The sequence below is a fragment of the Passer montanus genome, unplaced genomic scaffold, assembly GCF_014805655.1.
Source record: "Passer montanus isolate IOZ18808 unplaced genomic scaffold, ASM1480565v1 scaffold9, whole genome shotgun sequence".
NCBI lineage: Eukaryota > Metazoa > Chordata > Aves > Passeriformes > Passeridae > Passer > Passer montanus.
The window spans coordinates 5098928-5111721 of NW_024374367.1; the positions used below are offsets into that span (position 1 = coordinate 5098928).

Consider the following 12794-nt stretch of genomic DNA (forward strand, 5'->3'; position numbering starts at 1 on the left):
CACACTCTTTCTTCAGTATTTTGTTCTCTGTAGGTAAGCTGGCCATCTGACACACTGAAATAAAGCTTCCTGTACACAAATATTACTTGACTAACTCCCCAGTGCAGCATAACTTACCCATTTGTTTGAATATAGATGGTAATGTATACAAAGAGACATTTCAGCTACTGGAACTCAGGATTTCCTGTCACTACAGTGAATGAGGAGCACATTTTTAGCAGTCTCATGCCTGTTCAAGATTTTGAACTTCATGGACAGCAGCTCAGTTCAGGTACTTGTCTTCTGATAGGGAAATGACAAACCATGTTAGTATCTAAACTCTTAACAGACATGAGAAAATTGGGTGTTCATGGGAATTTCATCTTTCTCTGAAGAACAGGGCTGTGCTGTACGTTGTTACTGATCTACAACATTGTCTCCCTGCATTTCAGTGCAAGCTGTAGCCTTAACCCTCATGCAGACTCCATCACCCTTAAATTGGGCTCAAGATTTTCATTACTGACTTTGAGAAATTGTTCATTTTACAGCAGAATTACACCTACTGATACAAAAACCCAATCATGATGACTCAGAAATATGAACTTTGTATACACATGCTGCAACAGAAAAGCATAGTGGCTCAATGGAACTCACCTAAACCTGAATACTTACTCATTTAAATAATTAAATCTCTACCAAGCAGAATGTTTCCTTCATGGTAATAGGCCTAATTTAAGTACCTACTGTTTCATTTAAAGACTACCTCTAACTGTGTAACAAGCATTGTTTATTTCAACCTACTGGGAGTACAAAAAACCAGCTTGTATTAGAGACAAGCTGTCTCTTTGGAACAAGGTGTAACTTTTAAGGTTTAATTCAAGGAACTTCATTGCTAGAAATGTGCACATCCACTGCTACTGATCAAATGCATGGGTATATCAGCTTTGGTTAATAAGTAATCAGCAATTCATTAAAGGTGCAGGCAAAACCCTTCTCACCTTACACTGTCTCCTGGGTTTCCGTTACACGTTGAAGACATTTAAGGACTGTTTTCAAAAACTCTGGAATATTCCCTGCTTAGCTGTGCTCACAGTGACAGCACCTCCTAAGAACTTAAACCTCACAGCAGAAGCTGCCCAGGAAGGTGTTCTGAACCAAAACTAGCTTGAGTTTACCAGACCTTGTCACTGGGATTTCTTGTAGCAAGGGTAACCAGACCTGGGTGGAAAATGAGAAGCACTTAGCCTGAAACTGCAACAGAATCCTAAAGACATCCAATCGACAGGACAGCACATTTTAGTTGGAGGGCTGGACAGTATCTGCCTATACAGCAGACAGGCAACTAAAATAGATTCTAAACTACCCATTAGTAGCAGCCTCAAAACACATATTAATTTATGCCTTTTGAACTGCAAAGGTGTAAGGCAACAGAACTATGAAAACAGCCAGCAGCAGTTGTGTAGAGATGATTTTTGGGGGGTGATTAGCAGCATTATTATAATATTTGCTATATCCCTGTAAAAGCACTCAGGTTACCTTCCCAGCTAGCCACCAACAGAATGTGTGACTCTCCTGATGGGACTCATGTAGGTTTGGACATGTAGATAAAACTATGAAACAGACATGCATGCTTTTCAGGCAGTTCAAATTTGTTTTATTACAATTTTTTAACTGTTAGTATTTTCATATTTGGACATCTTGAAAGGAATTTTAGATTTACAACTTCAAAAGACATTACAGAATTATGTAAGCCCCAATGACAGCTACTCTACTGCACTGTATACAACTTGGTTGCCTCCCCCTTCCATGTCCCACACTACACAGCTCCAAACAAATGAAAATTTGAGTCTGGTGCTCATATTCAAGCTGCAGGAAAGCTCATTATATGGAGAAAGAATAAGTGATAATTTGCATTCAACTATTTCAGGAATCAAGAAGAGAATACACAGAACTATACATTTTATCATTTTATTAGGAATAATTCCAAGTGGGTTATGAAGAAACGAATCCATTGAGTTTGATGAATTTTCCAAAATTTCCTTATGAAGATATGTTCACCAACAAACAGTAAAACTTCAGCAGAACTATTATACACTGGGCAAAAATAGTCAGGCTGATACCAAAAAGCAACATGCAACATAAAAAAAAGATACAATATAAAGGAAGACAATCTGCTGAATATTAAAAACAACCTCAACATGAGCTCTTCGCAACCAGCACAGAACTATTCTACCCATCAAATCCAATTCACACAAAGGCAAGTTGGGCTGACAGAACCCAAGGATTACTAAAATGTTCCTCAGTGCAGTAGATTTGTATAGTGTTTTAGAGCATTTCCTTGGCTTGGAACAAGCATTATTAGGAAATCTTTTTGGCAAGGGAGAGAAATAAATACATACGGAATGCTACATTTTTAAATCAGCAGACTGTCTGAGGAATGAAACAGGGCATCAGTAAACTAAGAGTAGCAGGGAGAAAAAAAATTAAAACATTAATTTATTGGGGCTCAAAGAGTATTCAAAACAGATCTTAAAGATGTCACAATAACTATATTCAGGCATTTAGGCTAACAAGGGGAATAAAATCAGAAGATACACTTTTTCCAAGTTAAGGAGATTTTTACCCAAGCATATTGCTACCTTTGCAACATGTAGCTCGGTAAACAATAAATTGGCAACGAAACAAGTTGAAACGCTGTAATATCCTGCCCAAATATCAGTTCCAGATACTGTAATAACCAAGATGCAAACTAATTTTGTTGTAACAAGCCTAGACCACTTATATCAAACATGTCCCTGGTGAAAGAGTCATCCAGTTGGAATTAGCGTTTTGAGAGTTCATTTGACAGCCAGTCAAGTCCCTCATACAGACCAGTTCCTTGTGTAGCACAGGTAGCCTGGACATACCACTGTTAATGCAGAACACAAAAATTCAATTTAAATACTGAAAAATGCAAGTTATGACAGTATGTGACACTCTTTAGTGTTGTTATAATTATGTGTTATACCAGTGTTATTTAAATACTGTTTAGTGCTGTAAGATTGAACAAATGATATTTTTAAAAATTTTGAGAAGGACATGTAGTGTAGAGAAGGTTCAGACGTTATCCAGAAATTCAAGTGCTGGCCTAGGAAAGGCTACCACATAGCTTAAGGCATCAAGAAACAAATACAGAGCTTGTATTTGGTTTACATGCTGAAAACTACTCCTTGTCTCTGAAAGACTGCTCTTTGGGAAGTGAACATGGAATTACCTACATGAATGGATGTCTGAAACAGCTTCTTTGGTCAGGATCTTAGTGTGCCAACACAGACACTCAGATTACAAAAGGTGGATAGTTTATGTCAAGCAAACCTGTGTCTCTAAAGCTTGTGCAGAAATCTAATGTTTTAGAAGCTACATAATTTCCTCCTGGAGGTGGGAATGCAGAATGCATTTGTTCTTCCAGAATACTGAGAAAACAGCAAAGCCCCTCACATACTTTGTGAAATGCTGGGTGTTTGCATTTCAATGACAAACTGGAGTGTTTGTATGTTTTCAGAAAAAGGTGAGAAATGAAACACCTCTAACAGCTGAACACATTGGATTATACTTCTAAATCACTTATTTTAAACAAGGACCTGAATTATGCATTATGAAGTTTAACAACAGGTGTGTGCATCTTTCTAGAGAAAGAGGTGAAAACTACCCTTACCCTTAGAGGAATTTTATGTTTATGATATATAATAGAGGGAGAAAAGAGTTCAGCAGTCAGAAAGGTGAGCACTTACAGTTCTGTTACGCAGAGACTGAAGGCCTAGTTTATCTGTCATTTCACTGATTGCCATGGCATTTGGCAGATCCTGTTTGTTTGCAAACAGAAGCAGCACTGCATCTCGCAGCTCATCCTCCTGAAGCTAACAGAAAAAACAAGCATGTTATTAAATTGCCTCAGTTAAGTAAGTCACTTACTTCAACAAACACTAAAAAAATCGAAGTACTGATTTAAGGGTTGTAAACATTTTCATTGTTGCTCCTGAAGTCACTAACAAGTATTGAGTGAACTTTAACTAGTATACAACAGAACTCCTGCAATTAAGGAAGTCACCTTTCAATTAAAAAAAAATTAAATTTATGGGCCCCTTGCTGATGAAATATTCTCTAGGACCAATCTGCTCTTCCAAAATTCTTTTCCTGCTGCATTTCTATCACGGTTTCATGAATGAAAGATTCTGACACATTATGGGTTCTCTACAGAGTGGAAATTACAACTCAGTGCAATATGTGACCAAGAATTATCAGCTGAATACAATACACACTGTACAGACTCCCTGAAACTATACATTCCTAAATCTCTTAGGGAACGTGAAAAACATTCAAAAATAGAACAAGTCAGTCTAACAATTATATCTCAGAAGATAGTGATATTTACCATTTTCTGCAGTTCTTCTGCTGCTTCCTGGATTCTCTCTCTGTCATTGCTGTCTACCACAAAAATGAGGCCCTGTAGAAAGTTAAGCAGATTTGAAAAAAAACAATGTAAATGTGCAGCACTATTCTTAAACCACCAAAATACTCATATTGAATATTGTGATTGCTTACCTAAGAAAGGGGACAAATTTAACAGAAATTTCTGTTTACACAATGCATGATGTGTGTCTGAACAACCACCTAAGTCTCAACTTCAAAATAAAGTCAGGGGAAAAAATGCAGCAAAATCACATTAACTAACTCTTCCCCCTCCCCTTTCACTCACTATTGAAAATCATAAGTGCTTCACAATCTCATATTTAACTGAAAAAACCCACACCCTTAAAGAAATTCCTGAATTTGCTTAAAAAATTTCTATCAAATAGCACTTCTAATGGCATCTCTGTTATTCAAGTGCTCTTCTTACACAATTAACTTTTAACCTTTCAGTCTGAAAACCTTGCTTTTATCATTCTCTTCAAGGAAAGAGAAGTATCTTTTAGTATTTAGTAACAGGACAGCAATAAGGAACTGAAATTAAGTATTACTCTATTCACAACAGTATGGTGGTGCAAGGTCCCTTTTGTCAATCCAGACCTCTATATTTTTCTGCACCAATCATATGCATCATGCTACACACAAGTATCATGTAAACAATTCTATATTCAACACAAAAAACTCCCAAACAAACTCACTGCAGAAGTCTTCTGATACTAATAAGCAACTTACCTCACTACTTGTAAACCAGAGGTATCACATTTATGTCCCAAAAACTGATGGTGATCACATCATTGTGAAGCTAGCACTTTTCAATCAACTGGTAACAAGATCTTTTACCATATTTTAGATGCTCAGCTTACTGAAACAAATGATTTAGCATAGTAAAAGCCATATATTTTAAGAGTTCCTCACACCAAACCAGTTGCTCTGGCACATTACAGAACACTGGTAGATCTTAAAGGCCTTGATCATTGAGAGGCTACACTCACAACTAGGTCTGAAGCCTTCAGGGGAACAAACTAGCTTCAACTAGAATAAAATCTGGGTACCCTCAGAAGGTGCAGGAAGTAGTGCAGAGCCTTTCTGAAAGAAAGAAAACAACTTTCCATATGTACTCTACAAAGCACAATGAGGCTTTACAAAGTAGGTCTTTAACTAATGCCATCTGAGTATTCTTACCTGTGTGTTTTGGAAATAATGCCTCCAAAGAGGTCTAATTTTATCTTGACCACCAACATCCCAAACTGTGAAACAAATGTTTTTATATTCTACCGTCTCCACATTAAAACCTAAAAATGAAGGAGTTCAGTTATTAGAAATAGTTAATTCTAGTGTTAAAACATAATTCTAACCATGTTAAAGATAGATACTTCCTAAGGTACTTCTCCCAAATATGTATAAAATGACTTATCAATACTGAACTGGTAAATCAGGAAGAAAATTGATTGAAGGGGGAAAAAGCACAAATCACTTAAATCCAAGTCCAAGTGGCAGAGCAAATCTTTCAGCCACAAACTGTGAGGCTCATGGTGTCTGGGGGAAATGGTGCTACTGATCTGGTTCCTATCCTCCTGGGCATCTGCTACTGGCCATGGTCAGTAGCTGGATTCTGGTCTGGATGTCTCTTTGGTCTGACACAGTTGTGTTATGGCAGTACCAGACAGTTATGTTTGTCTTGATTCTTATTCTAACCACAAAGATAGCAAATACCTGCACTCTTCACAGGCCGGTCAGGTTTAGAATAACAAGAATAAAGATATAAGAACTGGTGATCTTACCAATAGTGGGAATTGTGGTGACAATTTCTCCTAGTTTCAGTTTATAAAGAATGGTTGTCTTACCAGCAGCATCCAAACCAACTGGAAGGAAGAGAAAACTTGCTTTAGTTCACAAACTGAACTACAACCTGCTAATTTAAAAGCATGTCATTTTACATGCAGAGTACTAGAGGTTTTTTTACTGTGAGCAGCTTTCTAAACACTCTTAGCTCATTGCTGATAAACTACTGTATGTTTTTTCCCATCTTCTCTACCCAGACTGAGAGGGAACAAGTCATGGAAAAAACAAGCTCAATAAGATGCTTCCATTCACAACCTACAGGCTCACAAGTTTCAAGTAATCTTCCTTAGTATTTGCGTTAATTAAGCTTTATCACTCACGTTGAAAGTTTCTTCTATGTAAATCAGGAAGATTTTAAAAACCTAGCAACAATCTACAAGCAGCACAGTTTCCAACTGATCACACATTTGTTACTTCACTAAGCTGGGGAAGGCCTCACTTACTCAACCACAAAGCTCAGCTTCACAGGCACACATGGACCGACTGAAACTGGTACTACACATGAAAGACACTTCTTGCCCCTTCTCCCAGCCTCTCCTCCCTTTGCTAAAACATTTCTTTAGCACTGAAAAAACCACAAGCATCAGACAGCTCTCATCATCCCTCCACATATACCACAAGGGCTGTAGGCATTCTTCAGAGTATCATTTCCATACAGTGAGATCCACTAGGATGCTCCTATTAGGAATCTCCTCCTAATGACTGTTGGTCATTAGAGAAGACCTTCTGCACTTAAATCTGCTGTTCTATTTCTAAAACAAAACATAAGTTTGCTGTTTTCCAATGTAAGCTATGTGGCAAATATGGGACACTTCAGAAATAAAATAAAATGAAACATAAAAGACATTTTTTTAGACATATCACCAACACTGCAAGCATACACTGTAGTTTTCTAAAACTGTTTGTGAAACTGCTTATTGCTAAGCACTTTAGAACACATAAATGTAACTCAAAATAGAATTCTTTAAATTAGAACCCAAAACCTAGCACACAAGAACCTCCATAAACAGCAAGTACTAAACATGACAACACAAAATATCTCTTTTGTCAGTAACATTTGCCCAAACAAAAACACCTCCCATCAAAAGAATTAATTAATGCTTTTGCAAGAAACCAAATGCTATCCTCATTTTTTAAGGATAACACACATACTTAAGCATTCTGAGTTAACTTCCTACTCTGCAACTGCAATATATTAAGCTTTAAGTGGTTTGGTGACTTGCCTATTAATAATACAACTGTTTCCTTAGCATTGCAAAAAAAAGGGGGATTCAAAATTACCTACTCATTCAGAATGAAACCAAACTCTTAAAAAACCTCCTTCTTCTCAAGACACAAACTGCTGTTGCAGCAAACTAATTTTAAAACCCCTATCTATAATTGTCCTATATTCTAATAGTGTGCACAGGATTAAACATACTGATGCAGTTCTTTGTTAATGTCATTGCATATTAAAAAAAAAAAAAAAAAGTTGTTTTAATTCTTAATGTCATGACAGCACGAAGGAAAGGGGGTGGGGTGGAAATCTACCATCAAAACCAAAGATCCTTGACTCCCAAAATGCTCCAAATGAAATGTACCAGGTTTGAGTGTGCTATTGTTTAAGTGCTGGCCTCCTTCAGAACCACACACAAACATGAACAAAAAAAGTCACAGTGCAGCAGAAATTACACAAGAACTTGCAAGTCATGAAACTTGTAAATGCCACAATTTTCCCCACACCACTTAAGTGTCAGGTCACCTTACAAAACCCTCTAAGCCGACTTCAGAACTCTCAAATACTCCACCTATGCTGAAAACCAATGTTTTTAACAGCACAGGGCCTGAGGCCCAACACTGTTTTCACACAGCTCAACCTCAAGTAAGAACTTGTAGGACATGTAGACCTTCATAAGTACATATAATGCCTATACATGATATGGCAGGGTTTTTTCCAGTAAATTAATAATAAGATAATTTAGTGAAACAATTAGAGTTACAACTACTACTCAAAACTCTTCTCTTATTGCTCCCAACCAAAAAAATTACTCCATTATCAATATAACAAACACTGATAAGATCTGTTAAAATTACCAGTGTAAGAAAGATGCCATTGTCTGCACAAACTGCTTGAGTGTATTTGAGGTTTATACTAACAACACAAAGACAAAGAAAAAAAGCTAATCTCAGGGTATCAAGATCCATTTGAAGACATGACTCAGAGTTAAGAAATTAGAAACTAGTCAGGAATTTTAAACTACTTGCCATATTATGAAAATATCACCCCAGTTACCCTCTCTACCCCTGTGCACCTCAGAGGTGCTGGCAGAAGGCTACAGTTCCCATGCAAGCACAAAGCCCAGACCTTGCTTAAATCCACTCTTACCCACAACTCTTGATTAAGCTGTTGGACTTTGCACCGAGGCAGGCTGAGTTGTAGGGTTATGGGTTTGTGTTTTCTTTTCTGACTTCACACTTGAGGCAGAAGCTTAACTGAGGGAAGGACCTTACGCAAATCCCCGTGACCCTATTTGCAAAAACCTCCTCTTGTGGCAAAACTGCAAATGTTATGAAGGCTAAAGAAGCAAGTCATGAAAAGTGTAGCCTCAATTTATATTTCTTACTCCAATTTGTAATTTACCACCCTTTAAAGATATTTCAGCGCACTAAATCACATTTAATCTTTTGAGCTGGTAGGAAGTGTAACTATTGCTTTTAGTAATCCAAGAATAAACACGTTTACATTTGAACTGGAACACTAAATGTAAACCTATGAGCCACTGCCACAACTTAAACTTCACCAAGATTAAAAGTCACATCTTAAACCCCCAAAGTAAATTCTCAGTTCTACATTTTCACTGATTCTACTGCCTGAGTGACCACTGTCAAGGCCAAGGTGTAAGAGACTCAGTGATGGGTGGAACGTTAAGCAATTGTACTGCCAAGCACCAAGACTACAATAAAGTACAAATGGGAAATGCAGACCTGTACTTGAAACCATCCACCTTTAAACTGAGTCAAACCTCCTCTTCCTCTAGCTGGAGAAAAAATATCTACAGTGCTTTCAGGCACTGCTAAAATCACTGTGGTTCTAAGCCCTTTACTCCTCTTAAAGGGTGTTTTACTCACAGATTGCCAGTTGTGTTTCTGAATCTCAAGCTTCTAGTTCACTTGTCCCTAGGTACATCATCCATCATCCCTGACCACGTCACATCCTTCATTAACCAACTTCCCACTCTGATCACTGGTGGCTCAATATCAAGCTGGCTCTCTTACCACAGCACAGAACTTCATAAAAACTACAGAAAGCCAACAGCACGCAAACCAACAGTTGTCTAGAACAACACCTGCCCAATAAAAAACAGCTAAATTATTATGATCTGTTGCAGTGACACAATTTCCAAAGAATTCAGACATTTTCCACCCAATGTGTTTAATAATTACCAGCATCTGAAGCTCCTGAGTAGTTACTGTATCAGTTGACACTTGCACAACTACACCAAGACACAGAACACTAAATTATGATACTGAAAGGTGCACAGTGAATCGGTATCTTTTTTTTAAAGGACAAAAACCCATCAGTGAAGAGTTTCACAGACAGTACATGTAGGGTTAGGACTCAGTGTTTCTACTCTTAATGCCCCAGCTGCTGAATCTGACTTACACACATTCAGCCCTATCCCACAGGTCTTTCTTTTCCCTCATGTTATGCCTACTTAAAAAGAAAATGCGTGAATCTTCTTTACCTGCATTTCTTCCAAATAGTAACTTATTATTTTTGAAAAATACTTACTTATACTAGTGTATTTTTTAAAAAAAACCCAAATTTTCAGTAACAGTATAACATTAAATATCCACTTCATATCATAAATGGAATTTGAGAACATAAAAAAATAAGTGAGTGCTGTTGGTAATGGTCCCTGATGAGAAATACTCAAATTCTGCAGAATTCAATAACACAAAGTCTGTTTTAGGAGCTAAATTAATTCTAATTAATCTTCAAGTCTGCAGAAACAGAAGAAAGCTGTGAAAAGGAAGTTATAATTAGAAATTAATTGTCTGTTGACATCAGCTCACATAACATTTTTCCCCTAAGTACTTTACCCCATGAAGTTATTTCTTAATTGGTGTTCTACCTACAGAAACTTAAATGTTTGACCTTGTACAATGCCATTTTCAAACCATACACTGAACATTATAACCTTAAGGAAAAGTTTTAATTCTATCCCAGTAGTCATTCAGACAGCTCTCCTCAAAGTGCTGACAGACAATGCAGAATGCTATGAAGAGATTAGTGTTAGAGTTATACACAGATAATGTCATACTCAGTGTAACATTCTGCTTCTAAACATCCAATTTATGTCCTATAACAGACTCTCACCACAACATACCCCAAGTTCTACTCTCCTATGCTACCTGACAAATACAGTGCTGTCCTGTGCCCTGATCCAGCCCTGCATTTTAATACAAGGCCTTAAAATATTTTTTTTGTTTTAAGAAATACAAAAATAAATTCATTTAAACCAACTGCTAGAAAGTGCACCTTCCAAAGCCACCTCTAACCTGAATTCAACCTGATTTCCTACCAGTGAAGAGCCTTGCAAACAGTTTAGATCTGCATGACATCCCTTTCCTGTTTTCAGTACTTTGCAAAAAGTAACAGAACTACAAATACCACAGACTCTGTCTCATCCTACAGTCAAGCTCACTTGGAGACTTGACTTCATTCATTAAGAGTCATATGAAGAGTCTGGCTGTTTGGGAGACAACCAAATCACCTCCTTCAAACCAACACATGTACTAAGTTGTCTTGAAGACTAAAATGACTCAGATTATTTTGAAATGGATGAGAGTCTCTAATTTCAAACAGTTAAGAGACAATAAAAATTACTGGGTATGGAATAACGAACTTTACCATCACAAAATAGATGGAGAACATGAAACATCATAGTTTCAAAAAGCTGCACTACTGTGTCTGCTGTGCACATCCAGGCAGCACTAAGGATGGGTGTGTGCCAGGGAGTTCCACAGTTAGAACCCACTCCCCTTGCTGGCTACATCCAAATGAGCACTTTATTTAGTTCCTTAGGACAAGCTACTTCGGTCAATGGCCATGAACCAAATTCCATTCACTTTGGTAACAGAATCTGAGAGAAAATTGGAGGCTAAGAACTGTTTGTACATAAAGCTTGCAGGGGTGGGTAGGTGGGTGGAAGAAGGCAGGAAGAACTGAAGCGGAGGAGGAAATACCAATGCAGTATGCGCTGGCTTTGACCTTTTGAACTATAATCTGAAAGTGAGAATCTTCAAGAGCCACTGGCTTTAACTCCTACACAGTCCGTATCAAGGGAACAGGTAATTTCAAAATAAATGGATATTAAAAATTAATCATTATCGGGGGAGACAGTAAAACTAAGCAAGCACTGCAAGAGCTGCCTGGAGGGTTTTATCGGCTTGTACACGAGGCACAAAGCTCATGCCCACGGCGACTATACCGAAACGCCCTTTCACAAGAGTCAGGATACAGCACTACAGGATACAGCCACCACGGCTCCTACGGCTGCCGAAAATCGGCCATTATACGGCAGTTCTTACGCCGCTGGTGTTGCACACACCAGGCTTTGTCACATCCAGCTGGCGGAGCCGCAGTGCCGGGGCAGGAGGGCACGGCCGGGCCAGCGGCCCTGCCCGGCCGCAATTCCATCTTTGTTCCGCGCGCGGCCCGCCGCGGGTGCGGGCGCGGGGCTCGGCCCGCCGGCACCGGGGAAGGGAACGGGCGCACGGCGGGAGAAAAGGAAGGGCACGCACAGCCCGATCCGCACCCGCTGCCCTCCCCAGCGCCCCCCCAGCCCATGGGACGGGCGCAGCGCGGTGTCCGCAGTCCGGGACACGGCAATTCCCCCGCCGTGACCCGCGGCCCGTCCCGCGGCCTGCCCTCCCGCTCCGGCGGGACTCGGCTGCGCGGCCCCGGCCCGCCCGGGCTCTGCGGTGGCCCTCACCCATAAGGATGCGCATCTGCTTCTTGCCGAAGAGGCGCGAGAAAAGCGAGGAGATGGTGAGGCCCATGGCGGCTCCGGCGGCGCTGGGCGGCGGCGGGAGAGCGCTGAGGGAAGGAGGGCAGGCGGGAGCGCGGCCCGGCCGGTGTGCGCGCACGGATCTCTCCGCGCGCGAGGCGAGCCCGGCAGCGGCGGCGGGTGCTCTGTGACCGGGGACCTCGCTCGGTCTCTGCCACGTCACGCTCGCCGCGGCCGCCCCGGCTCCAACGCGGACACGATCACGTCACGCTCGCCACATCCCCCGGCCGCGGCACCGCCCTCCGCCACACGGCCGCGGCGTGGCGGGAACTACGGCTCCCGGCATGCGCCGCGCGGCTCTGCGGCCCGCGCTCATTTTCCATCGCCGCGGGGCACGACGGGAGACGTAGGCGGGCGCGGCAGCAGGCCCCGCGCAGCTTCCGGGTCGCGCGGGGCACGCCGGTGGCGCGGGCCCCGCCCTGGCCGCGGGGACAGCTGGCAGCCCCGGGAGCGCTGCCCTCACAGCGCCGGGCC

General features: G+C 40.7%; 1 protein-coding gene across 1 annotated transcript; it reads right to left on the bottom strand.

The window, feature by feature from the left end:
- Nucleotides 1-1610: 1610 nt before the first annotated feature.
- ARF4 (ADP ribosylation factor 4) lies at nt 1611-12533 on the bottom strand. Its single transcript, XM_039734291.1, has 6 exons — nt 12246-12533; nt 6207-6287; nt 5608-5717; nt 4391-4462; nt 3750-3875; nt 1611-2887 (listed from the first exon to the last, which is right to left on the bottom strand). The coding sequence occupies exons 1-6, from the start codon at nt 12310-12312 to the stop codon at nt 2801-2803; spliced, it is 543 nt and encodes a 180-aa protein (XP_039590225.1). The 5' UTR covers nt 12313-12533; the 3' UTR covers nt 1611-2800.
- Nucleotides 12534-12794: the final 261 nt, after the last annotated feature.